Genomic DNA, 20,256 nt, shown 5'->3' with positions numbered 1-20,256 from the left:
TTTTTAATTAGAATTTTCAAACAGATACATAAGAAGATAATATAATGAATCCCACGTTGGATTTTTTTGGGATTCCCGTGTGCCCTTTACCCAATTCAGTAGGTATCAACTCCCGGCTAGTCTTGTTTCATCATTTCAAACGTTTCACCTGTGCCCCCACCTATTGCCTTTCATCCATATTATTTTGGAGGAAATCTCAGATATTTCATCTATAAATATTTTAGTATCTATTTTTAAAAATGTAAGGATTCTTTGGTTTTTATTTTTTGAATGAATTATTGATGCTGTGCTTTGTTGTCAAAAAAGAAAGAAAGAAAGAAAGAAAAAGAAAAAGCCAGCATTTCACATGTTAAAGTTTGAAGACAGGCAGTAGAAATATATAATATACTTGTCTTCATTTCTAAATAATACTGTTTATTGTCATTTTCACTTTGTTTTTTGGCATTTCTTTTGGGGGAAACCCAGCAAATGGCCCACAGCTGCATAGCATTATCTAAGTAAAAGTGTAATGTGCATTTTCAGTCACCCGTAGTCCAAGGTCAGCACCAGTTCCTCATTGTTACGGTTTCTTGAGCCAGCTGATGACATAAAATTTAGGTCAAGATTGTGAGTAATATTAATCCTTTTTCATTTTTCTATATGTGGAAAGATTTCCGAAATTGGTTTTCAAAGAAAAGAAATGCAAATTAGCATAGAATGAACAGTGTTAATGCCACTTTCATAAAGCCTCTTGGAGTATTAGCTAGTGTCTCCCTCAGAGGGGCCTGTTGGAACTTTGAGCGGTGCTGGCTGACCCTGAAGGGAGGTTCTAGTGTCCCCCTCAGAGGGGCCTGTTGGAATTTTGAGCGGTGCTGGCTGACCCTGAAGGGAGGTTCTAGTGTCTCCCTCAGAGGGCCCTGTTGGAACTTTGAGCGGTGCTGGCTGAGCCTGAAGGGAGGTTCTAGTGTCCCCCTCAGAGGGGCCTGTTGGAACTTTGAGCGGTGCTGGCTGAGCCTGAAGGGAGGTTCTAGTGTCTCCCTCAGAGGGCCCTGTTGGAACTTTGAGCGGTGCTGGCTGAGCCTGAAGGGAGGTTCTAGTGTCCCCCTCAGAGGGGCCTGTTGGAACTTTGAGCGGTGCTGGCTGAGCCTGAAGGGAGGTTCTAGTGTCTCCCTCAGAGGGCCCTGTTGGAACTTTGAGCGGTGCTGGCTGAGCCTGAAGGGAGGTTCTAGTGTCCCCCTCAGAGGGGCCTGTTGGAACTTTGAGCGGTGCTGGCTGAGCCTGAAGGGAGGTTCTAGTGTCTCCCTCAGAGGGCCCTGTTGGAACTTTGAGCGGTGCTGGCTGAGCCTGAAGGGAGGTTCTAGTGTCTCCCTCAGAGGGCCCTGTTGGAACTTTGAGCGGTGCTGGCTGAGCCTGAAGGGAGGTTCTAGTGTCCCCCTCAGAGGGGCCTGTTGGAACTTTGAGCGGTGCTGGCTGAGCCTGAAGGGAGGTTTTGCATGTCTTGCCCCTCCTGCTTCGCCCATAACGCCCTGCCCCCAGGCGTCGTGGCAACACCACATATTTCCTCGCCCCTCCGCTGTAGTACTGTCTCATGAAAACCACTGAATTAGTTAGTGCACTGAGGGAAACCACAGTCATTAATTTTTTTGAAAACATTATTTGAGGAGGATTTCAGTTTTCGTTGAATTCACAGATATCTCTGGTTAAAAGCAACACTTTTACAAAGGATATGTTATCCTAAGAAGACAGACTTATACTTAATTTGATGTAGATTGATCTGAAAATAGCAGTAATTAAAATTAACTCTTATTCGGGGGAGAAACTGCTTAATGAGTCCAGGTTTTCCTTTTGGAGTGGTGGAAATGTTCTGGAACAAGATATGGGTGCTGGTTGCACAACATCGTGAATGTACTAAACGCCACTGAATTGTTCACTTTAAAATTGTTGTCTTAAGTTATGTGAATTTCACCTCAAATTTTTTTAAAAGTTGGGGAAAAATTTACTCTTATTCTAAATCAGTTGCTTCAATGTTAAACTCGAATTATAGATGATAAATTCCGTGTCTGTTCTGTTCGCTGAGCTATGCCGAGCTCCATGGTGCCTGGCATAGGGCGGGCACTCAGTAACGGTGTGTTGGATGAATGAATGAATGAAAGACTTAGGAAAGATTAGGATTTTTTTTAAGGACTTTTCACCACTCATTTATAACTTGCTATTCCAATTACTATTCCAGTGATCAATTTAAATTTTAACTGAGGCCATATATTTAATTCAACAAATATTTGGAATCTTAAAGCCGAAAAACCTGTTACGTGTCAACTGCTGTATCTTTTAAAACATAATCTCTACACCAATTTTGTGTGGTGAAAATTATCTATAATTTACATAACATGAAACGGTTTTAAAAATCTTGTCCAAGATTACAGGAATAGGAGGTTTGGGCCCATAATCTCTCTCTCCCGAGCCATCGTATACCCTGCCTCCTCCCACAGAGGTTGAGCTTGGAATTTTCAGGCAGGGCAATATCAGATCCTTAGGTCTTGAGTTACTTAACACTGCTGAGTAAACCTCACTCATTTGACCCAACTAGCTTGGGAAGTAGTTAAAAAGGATATTTGAGTCCTTAAGCAATAGGATTTGTTGGTTTGAACCTCACCCTAAAATAGCTCCTACCCCACCACCCCTGGGTTTCTCAGAGCCTTTGTTTATTTGCCTATCCAGCGAGATGTCTGCAGTTCGTACAGACGCACCGTGAGAAATTCTAAGATACCCTACCTAATGCTGCTGAGTATGCATATCTCTACGTGGTTTTTCCCTTTTGTCACCATGAATGAGTCAAATGATGAGTAAATGGAAATTGTTTGCGGCGTATGGCTAGACATCACAGTGTTGGTCAGATAACACTTGGGCTCTGTCAGTCTGAAACTTCAGCATAAGAGCACCTGACTTATCTGGGTAGATAATTTTCCATGCAGATGAGGTTTGCCCCTTCACTTGCCAGAACTTTGTGTTTTAACCATTTTTCATGCTCGTCTTTCTGTATCAGGGTTCCATGGCTATTTTTATTAAGCGGAAGCAATAGAAGGAAATTACCCTCTCCTGGGTACTCAGAAGGGTTTTTCACTATTTCCCCACACTGCCCTGTCTGGGTCTCTGACTGCCATGAGTTTGTATCAGGTGTCTGTTGCCCATCTCCTTTCTGGTTTGGCTGCCTGCTACAATATGGAAAACAACCAGTTGATAGAACTTGTCTGCAATTATATGGAAACAAGAGTTTAAATCTCCTTTGAGGGCCTGCACACCTGGCCTCTCAGGCCCAATGTCTGTTCATTCTGCGTTTGGAGCGCTTGCCCTCTCAGAAGTAGAGAGGTGTCATTGTATGTATATGCATTTTCCTGAGTCCAGATGGACAGCTGGGTGGGTTTACCTGTCAGCGAGCTGCTCTGGTTTGATTGCTGAGAAGCTTGGAGACAGTGATGATTTGGCACATTTCTGCCTGGTCAGGCTGTGGGAGTTGAAGTAGGAAGGGTCAAGGACCCTGTTATTTTGAGGACGATAATTTGGCTCCATTTGATTTTTTTCTGTAGCTTTGTTTTCTGGGTAAATCTCTATGTTCTCCTCCAGAATTTTGAACTGCTGGTTTTATTCCTGCAACAGCTCTAGCGATTTTCTGGGTTATCAGAAGTGATCTGGTCTTATCACTGAGGGTAACACTCTGGAAATTCTTTTAGAGCTAATGTTTCTAGAAACTCCGTTTCTTCCCCTCTAACTTGTAAGGGGTCCAGGGCAGCAGAATTTCATCTACTTGCGTTTCCCTGCTTTTTCCTCAGTGACCCAGGAGAGTGGACCTGGGTACCCCACTTCTACTCAGTTTCTACTTTTGCCGTCAATGAAGCCGTTAGGGAAAAGAGGAAAAAGAGTACACTTTGTATCCGAGGATAAGCTAAGGAGGCACTTTACAAGCTTTTTTAGTGCATTTCTCTCAAGGGTTGTTCTCAGGACTTAACATACTTAATATAAAAATCCTTTAGTTTTCCTAAGAACCAGCAGACTGTTGTATTTTTGGATTTTTATGTTTGGGCTATCGTTGACATTAACTCTAGGCTTGTCCTTGCTGTTAAGGACAATTAATTAGAATGATATATTCTTTTTAAACATTAAAAAAAGACCCCATCTACAAAAACTACCCCCAGCCTTTTTTCCACTAACAAATGTCATATTGCTGCATTCTTGCCGTATTTGAATGTTTTTACGTAAACCACTACCGAACTGTTTCCTCCAGAATGGGTTTGTTTACTTGCGTATGTTTTCTGGGGTACAGCTGATGCCTCTGCAGCCCCATTTATGGCTCACTGAGAAGAGAGTGGGCCTCAGCTTCCAAAAGGAGGCGTTTCTGAGCTGCTCTTCCGGACCGTAGATGTTTGCTGCATGTCCATTCCTCCTCCATGAGAACATGGATTGAGCTCGGGACAGTACCACTGTGGGGTAGTCGAAAGGGCACTGGCCCCGGAATGAGGAAGCCTTAGTCAAATCCCAGGTCATCTGCCCTCCGGCAGGACAGCCTGGGCAAGTTGGTGTCTCTCATCAGGTGTTTCTTTTTATCTCCAGCAGGAATCCAAGTCCATTCTATCTCCCAAGGTCTGTGATTCTGGTGCAGAGTACAGGGTAGCGGGTCAAAGGAAAGAAGAGGAGGTGATTAAGGGCCTGTGTCAAGAGATAGCTTCATAGAAGAGGGACTGGAATTGAGCTCTAAAGGCATCTGAGGAAGGAGGTGGGGTGGGGGCCTGTATAAGAGAGTGCATGCAGAGAAACCAGCCTAAGAAAAAGGTCAGAGCCCAGGGAGAATGAGACGGCAAGACCTGGCCAAAACCAAGAGAGTCATGATGCATGGTGGTGAAAGTGGAAGGTTCTCTTTGGCCAGATCCTTTCTGGTTAGTCACGTGTGCAGGGGACCTTGAAGCCAGGGACTGGGTTTATCCAGAATGGTAGTGCTGTTGAAGTCCCTGAGCAGGATCCAAGGCCTTGTGCATTCAGGGTCAGTCTAACTGGCATGTGTGCAGTGGGTTGCAATTAGGAGAGCCTGGGGTTGACTTTGGGCTCATTGTGCCAGAGGTGGCGGGACTTTCAAGTGAAGGAAATATCCACCACGTGGTTTTGACTTGGAGAGAAGACAGGACTGAAGATGTAGAATTTACTGTCATTGGAATACAGGTGATCATTGAAGCAGTGAAGATGGGTTATGCTAATCTCATAAGGTATAGCATCACAGTTTGGGAGTTTGAGTTTTTTTCTTTCTAATACTCATGGGTAGGCAAATGGTTTACTAGCTGCAAAATTTCCAACTTTGAAAAAACACCTTTTTTTTGGGAAACCTCCACTTAACTGCTGGAGAATAAAATTTAAATATTTTTTCGTGTTTCTTTTGAAATTTGTTACCAGAGTGTTGGATAGGGGGCATCCTCCATTCTAGGGGTTGCTGACTCTGGGCCAAATCTGGCCACCACCTGTTTTTATAAATACGGAATACGGCCCCACTCTTTCCTTTCCAGTTGGCAGAGTGAAGTGATGTCGCAGAGACCATATGGCCTAGAAAGCCTGTCTGGCCCTTTACAGAAAAAGTATACGACTCATGTTCTATACAGCTCCTTGTTTGGTTACTTTTTATCCCTCCTCTCTGCTTCCTTCAACAAAATCGCTTGCCGCAGCCCCCAGTTAGTTTCATTTGAGTCTGGCCCTTAACTTGTTTCCGGGAAGCTGTAAACTGAGTAGCTTTCTCATTTCCCCAGAAAGGGGCTGGAGCTCTCCTGGGGCTGGAGGCCTCCGCAGCCTGTGGACGTTGTGTTGAAGACCGTGTCACAGGATAAATAGCTACTTCTGCTTCAACAACCAAGTTCTTAATAAAATTTACAGAAGATTCTTAGAGGCCAACGACTAGGCAGGACTCTTTAGAAAGGACTCTTTGTCTAAAAAAGTAAGAATAAAAAGTGTAATAAACAAGTATTACCATGAAGCTCAAACTGTCTTCTGCCACACAGCACACTCAATTAAATCAACTAAACAAAATACAAGAAAAGTCATAAAGCTATTAAGAATCACGTCATTATAATGGGTTCTATCTCAAACAGCAGACCATGCAACTTAATGCCAAAAAAAGGTAAAAGTATTAACGGAATTTTTTTCTAGTTGTTTTTGTTATATATGAATTTCACCTTTTCCTGGTGAAACTTAACATGTTTTAAACTGAAATAAATTTTATTTATTTCCTTATAGCCACGGTCTGAAAAAGTTCTTTTCTTGTCGTGGAATTGCAATTGCAGTTGAGTATTTTTGGAAACTTGGCAACAGAAACATCACTGTATTTGTCCCGCAGTGGAGAACAAGGCGTGATCCTAATGTCACAGGTGAGACAAACTGTTTTCCCCAGATTTCTAATTAGACATTTAATGAGTTGGCTTATAATTGAACTCACACTACTTAGAATAGAGCCATGTGTCATAGGCAGCAGCTTTAAAAAGAAAATTATAAATCCGTTGCACCCAGTAAAAAACATGAATCGAAGAGAGTTTTACAGCATAAGAAATAGTTGGGAGAAGGTTGGAAAGTTAACATAACTGTTCGTATAGAAAGTTATATTAGAGTTCATTATATATCACAAAAATTTTCTTTGACTTTCTAAAAAGTAGATTAAATATGTCTTTTCCTACGCTGAGTTTCTGCCTGTTTTAATAGTATTTTTGAAAATGATCCGTTGGTAAATTTGGAACCCTCAAATAGAATGTGTTTTTCACAATCTGTTTTGTTTCATAGCTTAATTTAAATTATTTCTGTTAATTGTATTGTACTGTATGGGTGACCCGCAGGCCACACACATATGGTTTGAACTTACTCTGAACCACTAACTATTCCAGAGAAACTTAAGGTAGTTTGTTTCTTAGGTCATAGTAGGAAGACCAGTGAAAGGGCTGTGCCAGGCAGCTTCTCAGGTCAGAGCACCTGGAAATGACAGCTAGACTGGGGGAAGGAAGAGGCAGTACAGGGCTCGCCTAACACATTAAACAGGAAGTAAACTTAGTTACTGCTGAGGTGGAAATGGTAAAACCACGCATTTCCCAAGGATCCCAGCTTCCCTCGTGGGTAAGCATACTTGTCCTACGAAGGCACCTAAGGAATGAGGCAGGTCCGCTCCCATTGTAGATATTTTTGTAATGGGATTCCGAAAGGGTCTTGTCAGCCGTACGCATTGTGCATTCCCAGGACAAGAAGACAGCGTGTGTGGGTGTTTCAGCTGAAGTCAGTGTTGACTGCCATTGGAGGGAATGCAGGTGTGGGAATCTCAAACCCTGAGCTTTTAGCGCTTTTTTTGCCCATTACTGGTGGCTAAATGTGGCCATTACTGGTGGCCACTAAAATATGGCTTTGGCCCTCCTTTCTCTGCTGTCACAACCCACCCCCATGAAAATGAGTAACTATTTGTCAGGTAACTCAGAGAGGTTGAGAGGACGCCAGCCAGAGGGAGATTTTAATGGACCCTTGGAATAGGGACCAAGCAAGCCTTTCTTGGGATTGGGGCAGAGCAGGTTGTCCCTCCCACCATGTCCACTCCTGTCACTCTTTTTTTTTTTTTTTTGAGGAAGATTAGCCCTGAGCTGACTGCTGCCAATCCTCCTCTTTTTGCTGAGGAAGACTGGCCCTGAGCTAACATCCATGCCCATCTTCCTCTACTTTATATGTGGGACGCCTACCACAGCATGGCTTGCCAAGTGGTGCCGTGTCCGCACCCGGGATCTGAATTGGCGAGCCCCGGGGCCACCAAAGTGGAACGTGCACACTTAACCACTGCGCCACCGGCTGCCCCCTCCTGTCACTCTTCCCTGCTCCCCCCACCTCCTTCAGGGAGTCTTGTCGTTACTTTCTTTGTCTTCTACTGCTTGTGAGGCGGCTGTGAAAAAGTTCTTAATAGCATTCATTAAATATAGGGTTATGGTTTACTCTTCTTAATTTAAGAAGCAAATGAGCTGAACTTTTTTACATTTGAAAAGTAGCTAGGGGCCAGCCAGGTGGCGCAGCGGTTAAGTGCGCACATTCCTCTTCTGGGCCGCCTGGGTTTGCCGGTTTGGATCCTGGGTGTGGACACGGCACCGCTTGGCAAAAGCCATGCTGTGGTAGGCGTCCCACATATAAAGTAGAGGAAGATGGGCACAGATGTTAGCTCAGGGCCAGCCTTCCTCAGCAAAAAGAGGAGGATTGGCAGTAGATGTTAGCTCAGGGCTAATCTTCCTCAAAAAAAAACAAAAAAGTCAGTTTTTACCATTGCCTTTACCTTGTATATCTCTTGCTTGATTTTTTTTTTTCCCTTGCCAGTGAGTTTGTAAAACTGAGTCTTCTTGAGTCAATAAAAAAAAGATTTCTCGCAACTCTCCAAGTGAGACATTTAGGGGTACTTTCATTTATTTAAACATCTGGGAAGATAGCCTTTTTCTGAATGTGTATTCGACTTTTTCCATGAACAGAACAGCACTTCTTAACCCAGCTCCAGGAGCTCGGAATATTATCTTTAACTCCTGCACGGATGGTCTTTGGAGAAAGAATTGCTTCTCATGATGACAGGTATGAAAGGCTGTTTTCCTTTCTGAGGTGGGTGTGGGGTGGTGAGGAGCAGACTCCTCCTCCTTTGGACAGTTCATCATGCATCTGGACCCACACTCTTAAAGGACTCTCTTGATTCAATGGTTTAGATTTGAATATTTATGGTCATTAAGGTTGTACACTCAAGACTTTGCTGTATGGGTTTAGAGAAATTAGCAAAAAACCTGTTGAGTTAGAACCTTTTTGTTTTTTTTTAATTAAAACGACTGAGAATCTATAAGTAAAAGCAGATATTGAGTTGTCGTTTTTTGGTGCATGCTGAGAGTAATGTTTGTCTTGTCTTAGCGTGGCAGCCCCAAGAGTGGTTTTCAAACACTGTCTGTCTCCTCCTGATTACTTTTGGCCAGTGACTTAGTCTGTCATTGTGATGCCTGAGCTCTCAGTATTTCTTCCGCATAATAGAAGATGGTCTCAGCTGACATTGGTGTGATAGGAATAAGCTGTATTTCTTAGGTTGGCATGTTGCTCAGAAAGCAGGTGCTAGTGCATCTGAGACAACAAGCTTTAATCTGTACCTTTTAAATTTTTTACTAAAACCTTTACTGAGCGCCAAACAAGTGCAGGGTGTAGAGCCAGGCTCTGGGAACACAGGTGATCCAGGCACACTTCCTGCCCTCAGGAGTTCTGATCTAGGGGAGAAGGCACACAAATAAGTAATAGAGGGTAGTTTTGCTGTGGTTGAATAAGAGAAGGTTCCAAGCATGACCAGTGGCATTAAAACTAATTTTCAGCCCTCCTCTTGTGGGATGAAGTCAGTAGTTGTGAGCCTACAAGTAAGTATCTGAGAACCTAAGTGGTGGCCGCTTGTCCTTCGCTCTCCTGCGTTCACCCTCTTGGTTTTATTCTGGCCTGTGACACTTACAGCACCCTGGTGGTTTTGCCTCAGTGTTCCACCACAATGCTCCCTGACACTGAAGACAATGCTTAGCTTCTAACCCAAGCTAGTGAATGATGGATGGGTGAGAGATGAAAAGAGGGGCTTTCAGGGGCAGGGGACTTGTGATGACAGCAGACATTCTTTCAGTGAAAAGTGCCAAGGGCCTTCTCATTGACAGGCCCTTGCCCGTCACCAGGCTGGTGTGAGAGACCAGATCAGATGGGGAGAATCAGAGGTGACTTGAAAGAACAGCGAGAGGAAGGGAGAACAGCACGCTGGGGCAGGGCCTGCGTGAGAAGGCGCTGGAGACTCGGGGGGAGGGGACCCTCTTGCTCCAGCTCTGGGTGGGGGTGCTACTGGGTGGGGACCCGGGAGTGCTCAGGAGGATAGGCAGACTGGGCCTCTGGGTTCATGAGGATCCTTCAGATCCTCTGACACTCTGGCTTCATTCTCATATCAGCAGAATGTGAATGCACACACAAGTATGCAGACTAAGCTTTTGCCTAATTTATATGGCTGAGTTGTTAGCAGACATGAATATGTGTCCTGACTAGTGCATGCACTCTGAAGCCTTACTACCTATTTTTGTTAATACCTCTGGGTAGACATCACTACTTAAAGTTTATGCCAGTTAGAAATAATTTGTAAAATATTAATAAATCCAAAGTGCTAAATTATATTTACTTTCCAAGGTTTCTTAGGATCTCTGAAACTAATGGGGCTTGTTTTTTTAATCCCCTTAAGTACTCACTACTAGTAAACGTAGTTGTTTGCACCTTTAACTCCAGTGATTCTCTTAATTTATTGTTTTATCATCTTTGTCGACATTGCCTTAGACAAATGTAGTCATCCTGTGGGATAAAATTCACGTTATCCTCACAAATTTCTCATTAAGAGGGTTTGAACGTGAATAACCTTCAGCAGTGAAATAGAATTCTTGATATTTAATTCTTACCCTTTTTTGTCGCCACATTTCTTTTCATAACTTGGATTGGAGTGAATCGAGAACTTGGGCTAAACAGAATGACAGTTCTAGATGTGTGTTCTTAAGGCAGAGCAGAAAATGTGAACCTGTGAATTACAAAGAGCATGGCAGGGTTCACTGTATCCAGCGGCTCGTCTTAGACCCAGAGTCCTGTCGCTTAGCAACGGAAATTGAGCAAGTCCCAAAGGCTGGCCACTCTCATTCATCCCCTGCTCTATCCTCATGCGTTATCTCAGCCCCACTATTGATCATGCAGCTTCTCCAGAAAAATGTATAAATTATGGTTGAGATCATTGAAAAAAGAGTATAGGTCGTATGAAAACCAGACTTTCATCTATACTCATACTAGTAATTTCAGAAATATTCAACTTTTCAGATTGATCTTCAGTTGACAGGGGCTTAACGTTTCTGCCTGCGGGCCTCGGTTAAATTCTTGAGTGCTCTTCCCGTGGAGAGGCGACCCTTTTGTTTCCTGTGAGCCAGGGCTGCCTGCTCTCCCGTCTCAACCTCTCTCCCATCGCCGTAGGTTTCTACTGCACTTGGCGGACAAAACTGGTGGCATAATTGTAACAAATGATAACTTCAGAGAATTTGTGACCGAGTCGGTCTCTTGGAGAGAAATTATTACAAAAAGGTAGTGTTCTCTTCTTTGTCTTTGGTCAAAAATGTTTGTTATTGTTGTCTATTGTCTGGTTTTGTTTGCACTTGTTTGTTTTGTTGACCTTGGAAGCAATATAGGGGCCAAAGTACCATAAGACTGTGCTCCCCGTCTGCAGGATGGCTGGCCCCTTCAGGTAAGCAGGGGGACCCAGCACAAAGCAGCAAAGCCAGCAGGTGACATGTGGGTGTACTGTGATGCCCACAGGTGTCTTCTAAGAGGTCAGTGTTCCCTGGCAGGAGCAGGAGGCACCTCTTTGTGGCACAGTGAACTCTGTTAACTGAGTAATGGAGCAGAAATGGCCTCCTAACTTGGCCTTGCCCTGATGCTGATGGAGGCTTTGGCGGATCATCAGGCCTCCCTACTTTACCCAACTATGAAATATGAAGGTTAGGTTAATAAAAAAAAAAATGACAGCCATGATTCCAGTAAGAGGATAGGACCGAAATCAGTACGGTGATTGGGTTTTCACTTCTCGGGAGGGACAAAGGTATTTCTGCGTCTTACATCCCGTGCCTTTCTTGAGCATTATACCATCATAGTTTAATCATCTATATTGAAAACATGTTTGAATATCATTCAAAATAACAGTAAAGTCAAGAGTTTAGCATTCACCACTGTAAGGTTTTATTTGTAATGAAACTCTGAGTGTGTCTAACTGCCTTAAAATCAGTGAACACGACGACTTCCAGGGCTGCTTGTTAACAAGCGTCATCTGACCTGTTACTTAAAACCAAAAGCAGTAATCTGCGGAGGTGCCAGGGAGGAGTCATATGTGCCACAAATCTAAAACATAAGTGAGCATACCTCAAGGCTGTATGTAACTAGTATAACTAGTTTATAACTAGCATGACTAGATATTTCTCTCTGTTGCCCCTTGTCTGATATTTATATTTTACTAAGTCATTAGAGGATTTTAGAAAATGATTCTTTGCAGTAAATGCCCAAGGGAGAGTTCATTACCATGTGCTTTTGACCCGTATGCTGTTAAAAGCCGCTGTTGATAGCTGAGCTGAGAGTTGGTCTCTGACCTTCTGAACACAGTTAACAAGCCATTAATCTTCTAGGACATGTTTCTGTTGGCCCTTTGCCCTGGGCTCATTGTCAGTATTTATTGGACACTCGTCTGTACACATGGATGGTTTAAATGCAGTCAAGATTCAAGTTCACGTAGCAACCCATTGTTTTCAGAATTCACAAAACAAGGCAGAAACCGAGATCTGGACAACAAACACAGGCACTTGGACTTTTTCTTTTTTTCTTTTTTTTTCCCCCTCTCACATTTTCCCCAGACTTGACGAATCGTGCTCACCTGACCTCAGATTTCCTTGCTTCATATAGCATATTATCTTTTTTAAAGGAATCTTCAGTGGGTTTGCCTATGGACACATTTATTTAAAAACTAAACCTTTAGTGAGCACCTGTTGTGTCCTAGGCTGACAGTCTTTGAATCTTGTTTTTCAAAGTTACACGTATCGAAAGTTGTATTAGGAGAAGAAGCTGCTTCCTAAACCCAGATAAAAGTCTAAAAGTCTTGATAAGAACTGTGAGAGCCAACCAATAAAAGTCTCTTACTCTATTGTGTTTGTGCTCAAAAGACAAGTTAAAATGGTTTCCCCTTTGGCCAGTTCAGCAGTCTTGTCATTTACAGGCAGTGCTGTGCTGGAATTGCGTGGATTTCTCCTCCGTTCTCTCCGGCGTTGTGATTGCTCTCTGTGTTGTAGGTTGCTGCAGTATACCTTTGTGGGGGACATATTTATGGTTCCTGATGATCCTCTGGGAAGAAGTGGACCTCGATTAGAAGAATTTCTTCGGAAGGAAGTCTTCCCTAGGTATTTCCTTTTTCAGATTGTCTTGTATTTACAAGTTTGTTTCAGTTAAGTTCTCTGTGCTTTAGTGCAAGTGCTATCTCTGAAGACTAAAAATGGCATTTTATTTTTTTAAAAAGCTTTGGATTTAGTGCTGCTAATCACACAAACACCCCAAAGACCAGATCTTCATTTGTGGTCCTTTGGTTTTAATCCTAGGAGAGGATGGGGAGCCAGACTTTCTGTAGGTCTAAAAAGACAAAGCAGAGTCTGCTGGTGGCCACTTACTGGGGAATGCCTCTCAGGCTCGTGCTGTGTATGAATATCTTTTTATGTCCATCTTCCGAAGTCATCTGCTTTGAGTATGTTATTCTTAATTTATTTGCTGTTCAGGAATCTCTGCCTGAGGAACTGGCTATTACTTTCTACTGCCACTGAATGGAGAAGCCAGAGTTGCATATTTATCTCAAATTAATTTGATAGTTTAGGGGTTTTTTTGTTGTAGTTTGGATTTTTTGTTTCTTTAAAGACGCTTTGCTGGTGGCTGTTTCTGTTTTCAGAATGCTCTGGTAATGGACCTTGCTGTCTCGAGTGTCCCATCTGCCTAGCTGGCAGGTCATGTGACCAGTGCAGACTTTTCCTCTTTTAAAATTAAGTTGTACTTATGTGCATTTCCAGCAGATGTTTGCCCAGGGGTGTGCTGAGTCTAAACTGAGAGGAAGATGCACAGCGCCTCCAGCTTTTTAAGACAGTGAGACTTGATAGTTGATCTTTTCCATTTATAAGGGGGGCTCCGTTGGGGGTTCTAGGTTTGGATTCTGGGGACGGTGAGTGGGCTTCACATGGAGGTATCTTCTGCAGAGGAGACCTGCACCACTTCAGCTCCTTGGTCTTGTGAATTGTTTCTCTTTTGGGCCTTTGGGGTTTACTACACAGATGAGAACTTAGTTCCCAAAGATCCTGCTTCTCTACCTACACCGAGAGAATGGCAACTATCTTTAACACCTGCTGGATGTCAGTACGTCTCATTTTTCTCCCAAACATCTTAGCTTGCAAGTCTTCTGCTAGGCTTGCGGCCCTGAGGCCTGTGTGCAAGTATCAAGGCCCGTGGGTCAGACTTAATGGCAGGAGAGTTCGCCGGCTCCTTCAGCAGCCTGGCAGCAAGGTAATCCTGCCTGCTCACCTAATGGCTCTTTACAAAGTTGTTAACTAATTGATTAAGAAGTTAATAGTAACCCTCCTCACAGAGGGACTGACTTTTGGAGTTTGTTGGGCTTTGGAAGTTGGGAGGTGTTCAGCCAGCCCCGTTCTCAAGTGCAAGCCAGAGTCCAGTAGGAAGCTCTTTCATGCTACAGATGCCCTAGACACACACTCACACCCATGTGCATACAAGCTGTGGGTGCCACTGCCTTACCCAGACTTTGTGGGGGACACGTGAATCGGTGGGGGCTGCCTGTCTGCTCAAAAGGGTTCCCTTTTTCTAAGCCCTGTCAACCAGGGATCTACATAGAATCAGAATCTCCTAAAGAGTAGGACCCTGTTATCCCTAGCTTTTGAAAGCTCCCAGGTGATTCTGGCATACCCTGGGTTAGAACCAAACAGCTGGCTGGGATCAGTGCTCATAGCAGCAGAGCTCACGGTAGGGGGTGGAATAGTCCGTGAAGAGCTGTCACTCCCTGTCAGCACCAGTCTGGAGACGCTGTCAATGGCGTCCCCCTGGTCCCCTGTAGGCAGCTGCCATCCCTACCTTCACTGTAGTCTTATATCGTGCCTTCAGAGGCCAGGAAACAGTGTCTTGAGCCTTGAATTAGCAGCAGATATTTTAAAAAGGTTTCCCTTTTCATTTATAACCCAACTCACCAGGACTCATTTCTGTTCACAGAGACATGCAGCCCCTACTCAACGCCCTGCCAAATGTGGGCGTGTTTGACCCCAGCTTCCGAGCGCCTGGTGCCCAGGCAGCCGGCACCAGCCACCAGCCTCCGGCCCGGATTCAGGGCACCCCACCCAGCCACTGGCTTCCCCAGCAGCCCCGCTTCCCACTTCTGTCCAGCCTTCCCGGTATCCAGCAGAATCTGCCCATGCCGGCACAGAGGTCTCCTGCGGAAACCCACGAGCTGAGGGAGGCCCTCCTGAAGATCTTCCCCGACTCGGAGCAGAAACTGAAGATCGACCAGATCTTGGTGGCCCATCCGTACATGAAAGACCTGAACGCGCTCTCTGCCCTGGTGCTGGATTGAAGGCCGTCGGGGGCTGGCGCCCAGGGCTCAAGAGCGCACCCAAGCTCATGTCTGCACATGGCAGCAGGAAGTGACATAATGTGAAGAAATCCATTTCCCAGTGGAAATACTGTTGTAGTGTATAGAGGAAAAACGAACAGGTGTTTTGTGTATAAAAAAATCTGGGTTTTCAAAACCAGCTTTTTTCTATATATAAATTATGCTGCTATTACAGATTTAACATTTTCTGTAAAAGGAAAGTCTACATTTTCTGCCTGTTCAGAACTGTTTAATAGCAGTTACTCTTGAGTGTATTTACATTTTTATGTTTTTTAAACTATTTTCCTTAAAGCTGAAAATATTGACAAATGGATATGACTAGCCTTTCTAAATAAAAAAAGAGTTGCTTTCTTAGTGAAAGCAAGACCTCTTAAAGTATATTTTCTTGAGATGACCATGTCGCGTCCACTAACATGAGGTGTGCCCACCCCTCCCAGCCTCCTCTGCCCTTGACCCTGGATTTAGCGTTGGCAGGTGTGGGTTCTGCTCCTGTGGGTCTTTGAGCCATTTGTAGAAGTGGACGAGTTGTGGCGCTAGATGGCACCTTGTGCTAGTCATTCTTGGTGACCAGGGCCAACTTCGACTCACAGAGTATCAGGGCTAAAAGAAACTTTAGAGCCCATCTAGTCCAGCCCTGCTTCCGTTCCCACCCTACAGAAGAGGAACGGAGGGTCAGGGTGCTCGCTGTCTGGACATGCCCAAGTCCACAGCTGTGGAGCGGCCAGGCAGGGGCCGGACTCCTCGTCCAGTGCTCTGACACACTCACCAGGCCGAAGCCGCGCATACCTGACCTGACTCTAGAAGTCACGTTGTAACCTCTGAAGATAATAGTGGAGTGTGAGGAAGTTTATTGAAGAGCTCCGTTATTATGGTAATTTCGTGTCCACAACCTGGAAGACTCCCCATGTGAAGTTTGTGCAACTTTGCCAAAAAGTGGCTTTCTGTTCTCAAGAATGGCCCAATAAATAGCGTTAGTAGCTTCTGTGGGGGCCCCGAGCCCCTGTATTTGTTTTTCCTGTGTCTGTCTCTGCGGTGCCCTCCCAGCCCCCTGCCTGTGCGTCCTCCTCAGCATTGACATCTTAGTATTGTGTTTTCAGTGTTGCCCACGCTCCGTGCCCGTGAAGTTCTTTTCCTGGGTAATTAATTGTTGGCATCTTCACTGTTCTCTGGGCCTCCAAAGGGCTCTGTATCTTGTACCTGTTCTCTCCCCAGGCTGCTCCCGGTCAGTCTCGCATCTGCCCTGTGACCTGTGTCTCCTGACCCCCAGAAACAGCTGCTCAGGACGCCATGCTGATTTGTTCTTCGTGGTGACGGGCTTTCTTGGCCACAAGCAGAGCTGGGTGGCCCCTGGGATGCTCCCTCCAGGCATATTCGATCCCTACATCCGTCACGGGATGAAGCCTGAGTCCTCCAGGTGGCTAGACTTGTCCTTTAGTCATGTTTTCATCTTGGATCCCTTTAAGATGCATCCCAATGTGGAACTAGTTGTCAGCTGTTGCTTTGGGGCAAGTTGCCTGAGTCACCCAGCTTGTGGCCATGGAGGTCGAAGACTTGAGGAGGGCCAAGAAGTGACTTCAGTCACAGCCCCCTCAGCTTCCAAACTGGTGGTTTCTAAAAGCACAGCAGACCTGTGAGGCCTGGGGCCGCCTCGCGGTGACTCTAAATTTCTGGGTCAAGGTTTGGTCTAGCAGCCTTGCCAATCCAGTATCTCTCCTCTGTCTCAGAGAAGGACCCAGGAGGGCACCTTGACTGCCGCGGCTTTGCCACGGGTCTTCCTGGACAGAGGCTGAGCCTCCCCTCATGCCACATGGAGCTGGTTAGGCCTGGGGGTCAGGATTTTTCTCTGGAAGTGACTTGCCCTTTGAATTTTGTAAACCTCTGTGTTCTGTTGTTTCTGAGGGCTGCCTGCCCCTTTCCTCTGCCTCAGGGCTGGGAAGGAAGGATGTGGAAGACTAAGGTGGGAGGAGGACAGAAAAGCATTAATTGCTTACCTTGATAAATTATAACATGAAACGTAATTCATAGTTCTTTCTGACATCCATCAAGTTTAGTTAAATTTAATATTCAAAAACTCAGTTTTCAAACCATTAAAAAAAAGCTGTCATCACTTGTCCTCAGCCTCCCTTCACACTAGGCTCAGTGTTGATGCTGCATAAATGTTTCTAGATAGCCTGCCTGCCGTGGTAGGTTCCGAACCCCCCTTGGGCGTGTCAGCAACACGCTTCCTCGTTTCCTAGCTCCTTCAGGCTTCCATGTCTAGTGGCTCTGCATCCTGTATTTCATGGCATCCTTGTCAAGTAGGTGACAGGGCACAGGATGCCACCTTTGTTCAGTAGTCTGCGGTCTGGTGCTCAGGTCGTCCAGGGTTAAAGAACGAGCGGGTGATGCTGAGTGACTCCCAGCCTCGTTCTTCCCCAGGCCCTAGGCTGTCTCCTCTGGGAGAAGACAGATGTGTTTGACCTTTCTGTCAAGTAGCCCATGTTTGAGACTCTACAAGGCTGCCAGCTAGGAAAACAGTAAGAGGGCATCTCAGCCACCCTGGATGACGGGTCAGCATTGTCTGGCAGGCTTAGCTGGAGCTTGGCGGTGTGGCCGGGGACTCAGGCCTGCTGCAGCTTTTGGTCAGTAAGAAAAGGGGTGGCTTCTTGCTTACTTGGACTTGTGGCACTTGTGAAATATGATGCACACATAGAAACCCATGTTCTCCGTGCTGCTCTTAGCAGTCGCCACCCCACGCCCCAAGTCCTCTACCCGTTCCCCCAACCGTGGGAAATGGCCCCAGGCTCTGGGCCCACTGAAGATGGGACTTGGCACCATTCTCCCCTCAGATCCCAGCCTGCCTCCCACACACCTCTGAGACGGGGCCTTCCTTTGAGAATCCCTTCCCACTTCCACCTCTCCGCCAGCACTTCCGTCTTCTCGCCTGGCCTTCCCTCCTGTGCCTCCGGGCTATCTCCTCTCATCTCCCAACTGCCGTTTGACACCCTCCATCTCTTCATTATCTACCTCCCCATTATTCCCCACTTACTTCGGATCCTTTAGGTTAAAATAAAGTGACCTCATTTCCCCTAAGAATCACCTCTGTCCGTTGCCCCTTTCCCTCACCTTCCCACTCCTCACCTCCCAGTTCGTAAACTTGGAGCCCACTGCACCATGTGGAAATAGTCTAGACGAAGTCATCGGGGACACGTCATTGCCGAATTCAGAGGCCTTTTCTCCATCCTTAATCTTAGTGTCCCTACTCAATGACCATGGCATTTGACCGTGTTGACCTTATTTTCTCTATTTTCTGAGATTTCCGTCTCTCCTAAATGTTCTTCATTTTTCTCCTTCTTTTACCCAAAGGCCAGTCCTTAACACCCTTCTTTTTCTCGACAGGTGTTTTTAAACTTTGGACCAGCCGCGGCACGCTTGGCGGGGAGGGTGGTGCTTACTAAAATGCAGATTACTGGGCACTACCCCCCAGGTAAAGCCTGGAAATCTGCAGCTTAGCCAGTTCCACGGATGATTCCCATCAGGTGGCCCCAGGACCACATTTTGAGGAACTGCACTCACCCTTAGGGATCATCACTCTTTCCTAACTCCAGCTGTCCCCTCTCTCAGTGACTTCTAGTCCCACCTCTGGCCCTGCCCTTCAGGAGTGTGTTTTTTGCTCTACCTGGAAGCCCTGGGACATCCTCAGATGAACTCCCCAGACCGTCACCCTGCATCTGTTCCTTGCTGTCCTTTCCCAGGCACCCTGCTACGAGATCCCCTAACCCCCCATGTCCCTTTCTTGTCATGGCCCACCAGTTGTGCTCTCATGGCCTCCCTGCGGGCGTCAGCCCACCTGACAGTTCTTTCCCGCTCCGCCCCAGACACCACAGCACTGCCAGGTTTATCTTCCAAAAACACATTTCTGGTCACCCCTCTTCCTGTTCAGTGGTCTTTGGTGGCTCTTGACCAGAGCACCAAGTTGAGCCCTCCCTGAGCTTAGCATCCTTGGCTGACTACCTCCCAGCCGTGCTCGATTGCTCACTTTGTACAGCCCTGCACACACTCACTGCGGCCACACACGCGTCCTCAGCTACCTGTGGGCTCCTGCCTCTGCCTGGACCTCTTCCTGCTGGAAATGCCCTTTCTCTCAAATGGCTTCCCCTTCAAAGGCCCCGCCTGAGTCCTCTTTGTACCCTTGCCCAAGGCTTCCAACCAGAAGCAACCCCTTGTTGTTCTGTGGCCCCACAGCACTGTGTCTCGCTTTCAGCACTCGCTGCTCTGGCTGGAGTCCTGCAGCTGACTGTACTGTCTGACCTCCCTCTCTAGACTGTGAGCTCCTCGCGGGCAGGGACCGTCTTTGTTCACTCTCTGTATTTCCCGTGGCACCTAGCACTGGCCTTGCACTTAGTAGGTGCTCAATAAATGTCTGCTCAATTGACCTGGAGGACAGTGCCTTCTTGACTGCGGCATCTGGCAGCCAGTGAGACCTTCAGAAATCGAGTTTTCAGCAGTCGAGCCCAGGAATCTACTCCTCTGCTGTGGTAGACCTCAGATGGGATGTCTGCCTTGCACAGTCCATTTTCCCTTCTCCTTAAGGCTCCAACACACAGGCCAAGCAAGCAGTGTGCTCTGGTTTCCTGCCCACAAGTTGGCCAGGGGCAGACATGTGGCCTAAGCTAGGCCAATCAGAGCCGCCCCTTGGGATTTTCCCATCTAGTGGTGGGAGCTAAGGAATGTCATGCCAAGTTCTGTTAGAGGCCATTTTCTCCCCTGGGGGAAGCCGGTCTCTGGTCAGGGAGAAGTGGAAGCATGACAGCGAGATTCCTGGTGGCGTGAATTCTAGTCCCTGTTGTCATGGAAACCTGACGCACTCATACCCTTCCCCAGATGTGGAGATGCCCCATTATTGTAACGCTTTCCCTTTCTGTCGAAGCTGGTTCGAGTCGGGTTTACGTCCCTTAAAATCAAGAGTCTTGAGTAAAATACACATCACTGTCCTTAGACTTGCAGGTTAAATGGAGGCGGCTCATCGTACCTTTGGAAAGATCCCA

At 46.0% G+C, this 20,256-nt stretch overlaps 1 protein-coding gene across 1 annotated transcript in view; it reads left to right on the top strand.

The window, feature by feature from the left end:
* The window catches only part of N4BP1 (NEDD4 binding protein 1), a 47,445-nt gene extending 28,198 nt beyond the window's left edge, over positions 1-19,247 (top strand). The window contains exons 3-7 of the mRNA XM_044760798.2: positions 6,247-6,377; positions 8,487-8,583; positions 11,011-11,118; positions 12,867-12,974; positions 14,833-19,247. Coding sequence (XP_044616733.1) covers positions 6,247-6,377; positions 8,487-8,583; positions 11,011-11,118; positions 12,867-12,974; positions 14,833-15,190 — 802 coding nt within the window. The 3' untranslated portion in view covers positions 15,191-19,247. The remainder of the gene's footprint in view (positions 1-6,246; positions 6,378-8,486; positions 8,584-11,010; positions 11,119-12,866; positions 12,975-14,832) is intronic.
* Positions 19,248-20,256: the final 1,009 nt, after the last annotated feature.

The sequence above is a fragment of the Equus asinus genome, chromosome 28 (assembly GCF_041296235.1).
Source record: "Equus asinus isolate D_3611 breed Donkey chromosome 28, EquAss-T2T_v2, whole genome shotgun sequence".
Classification (NCBI taxonomy): domain Eukaryota; kingdom Metazoa; phylum Chordata; class Mammalia; order Perissodactyla; family Equidae; genus Equus; species Equus asinus.
The sequence above is the reverse complement of the archived record's forward strand: the minus strand, read 5'-3'. Positions and strand labels throughout refer to the sequence as shown.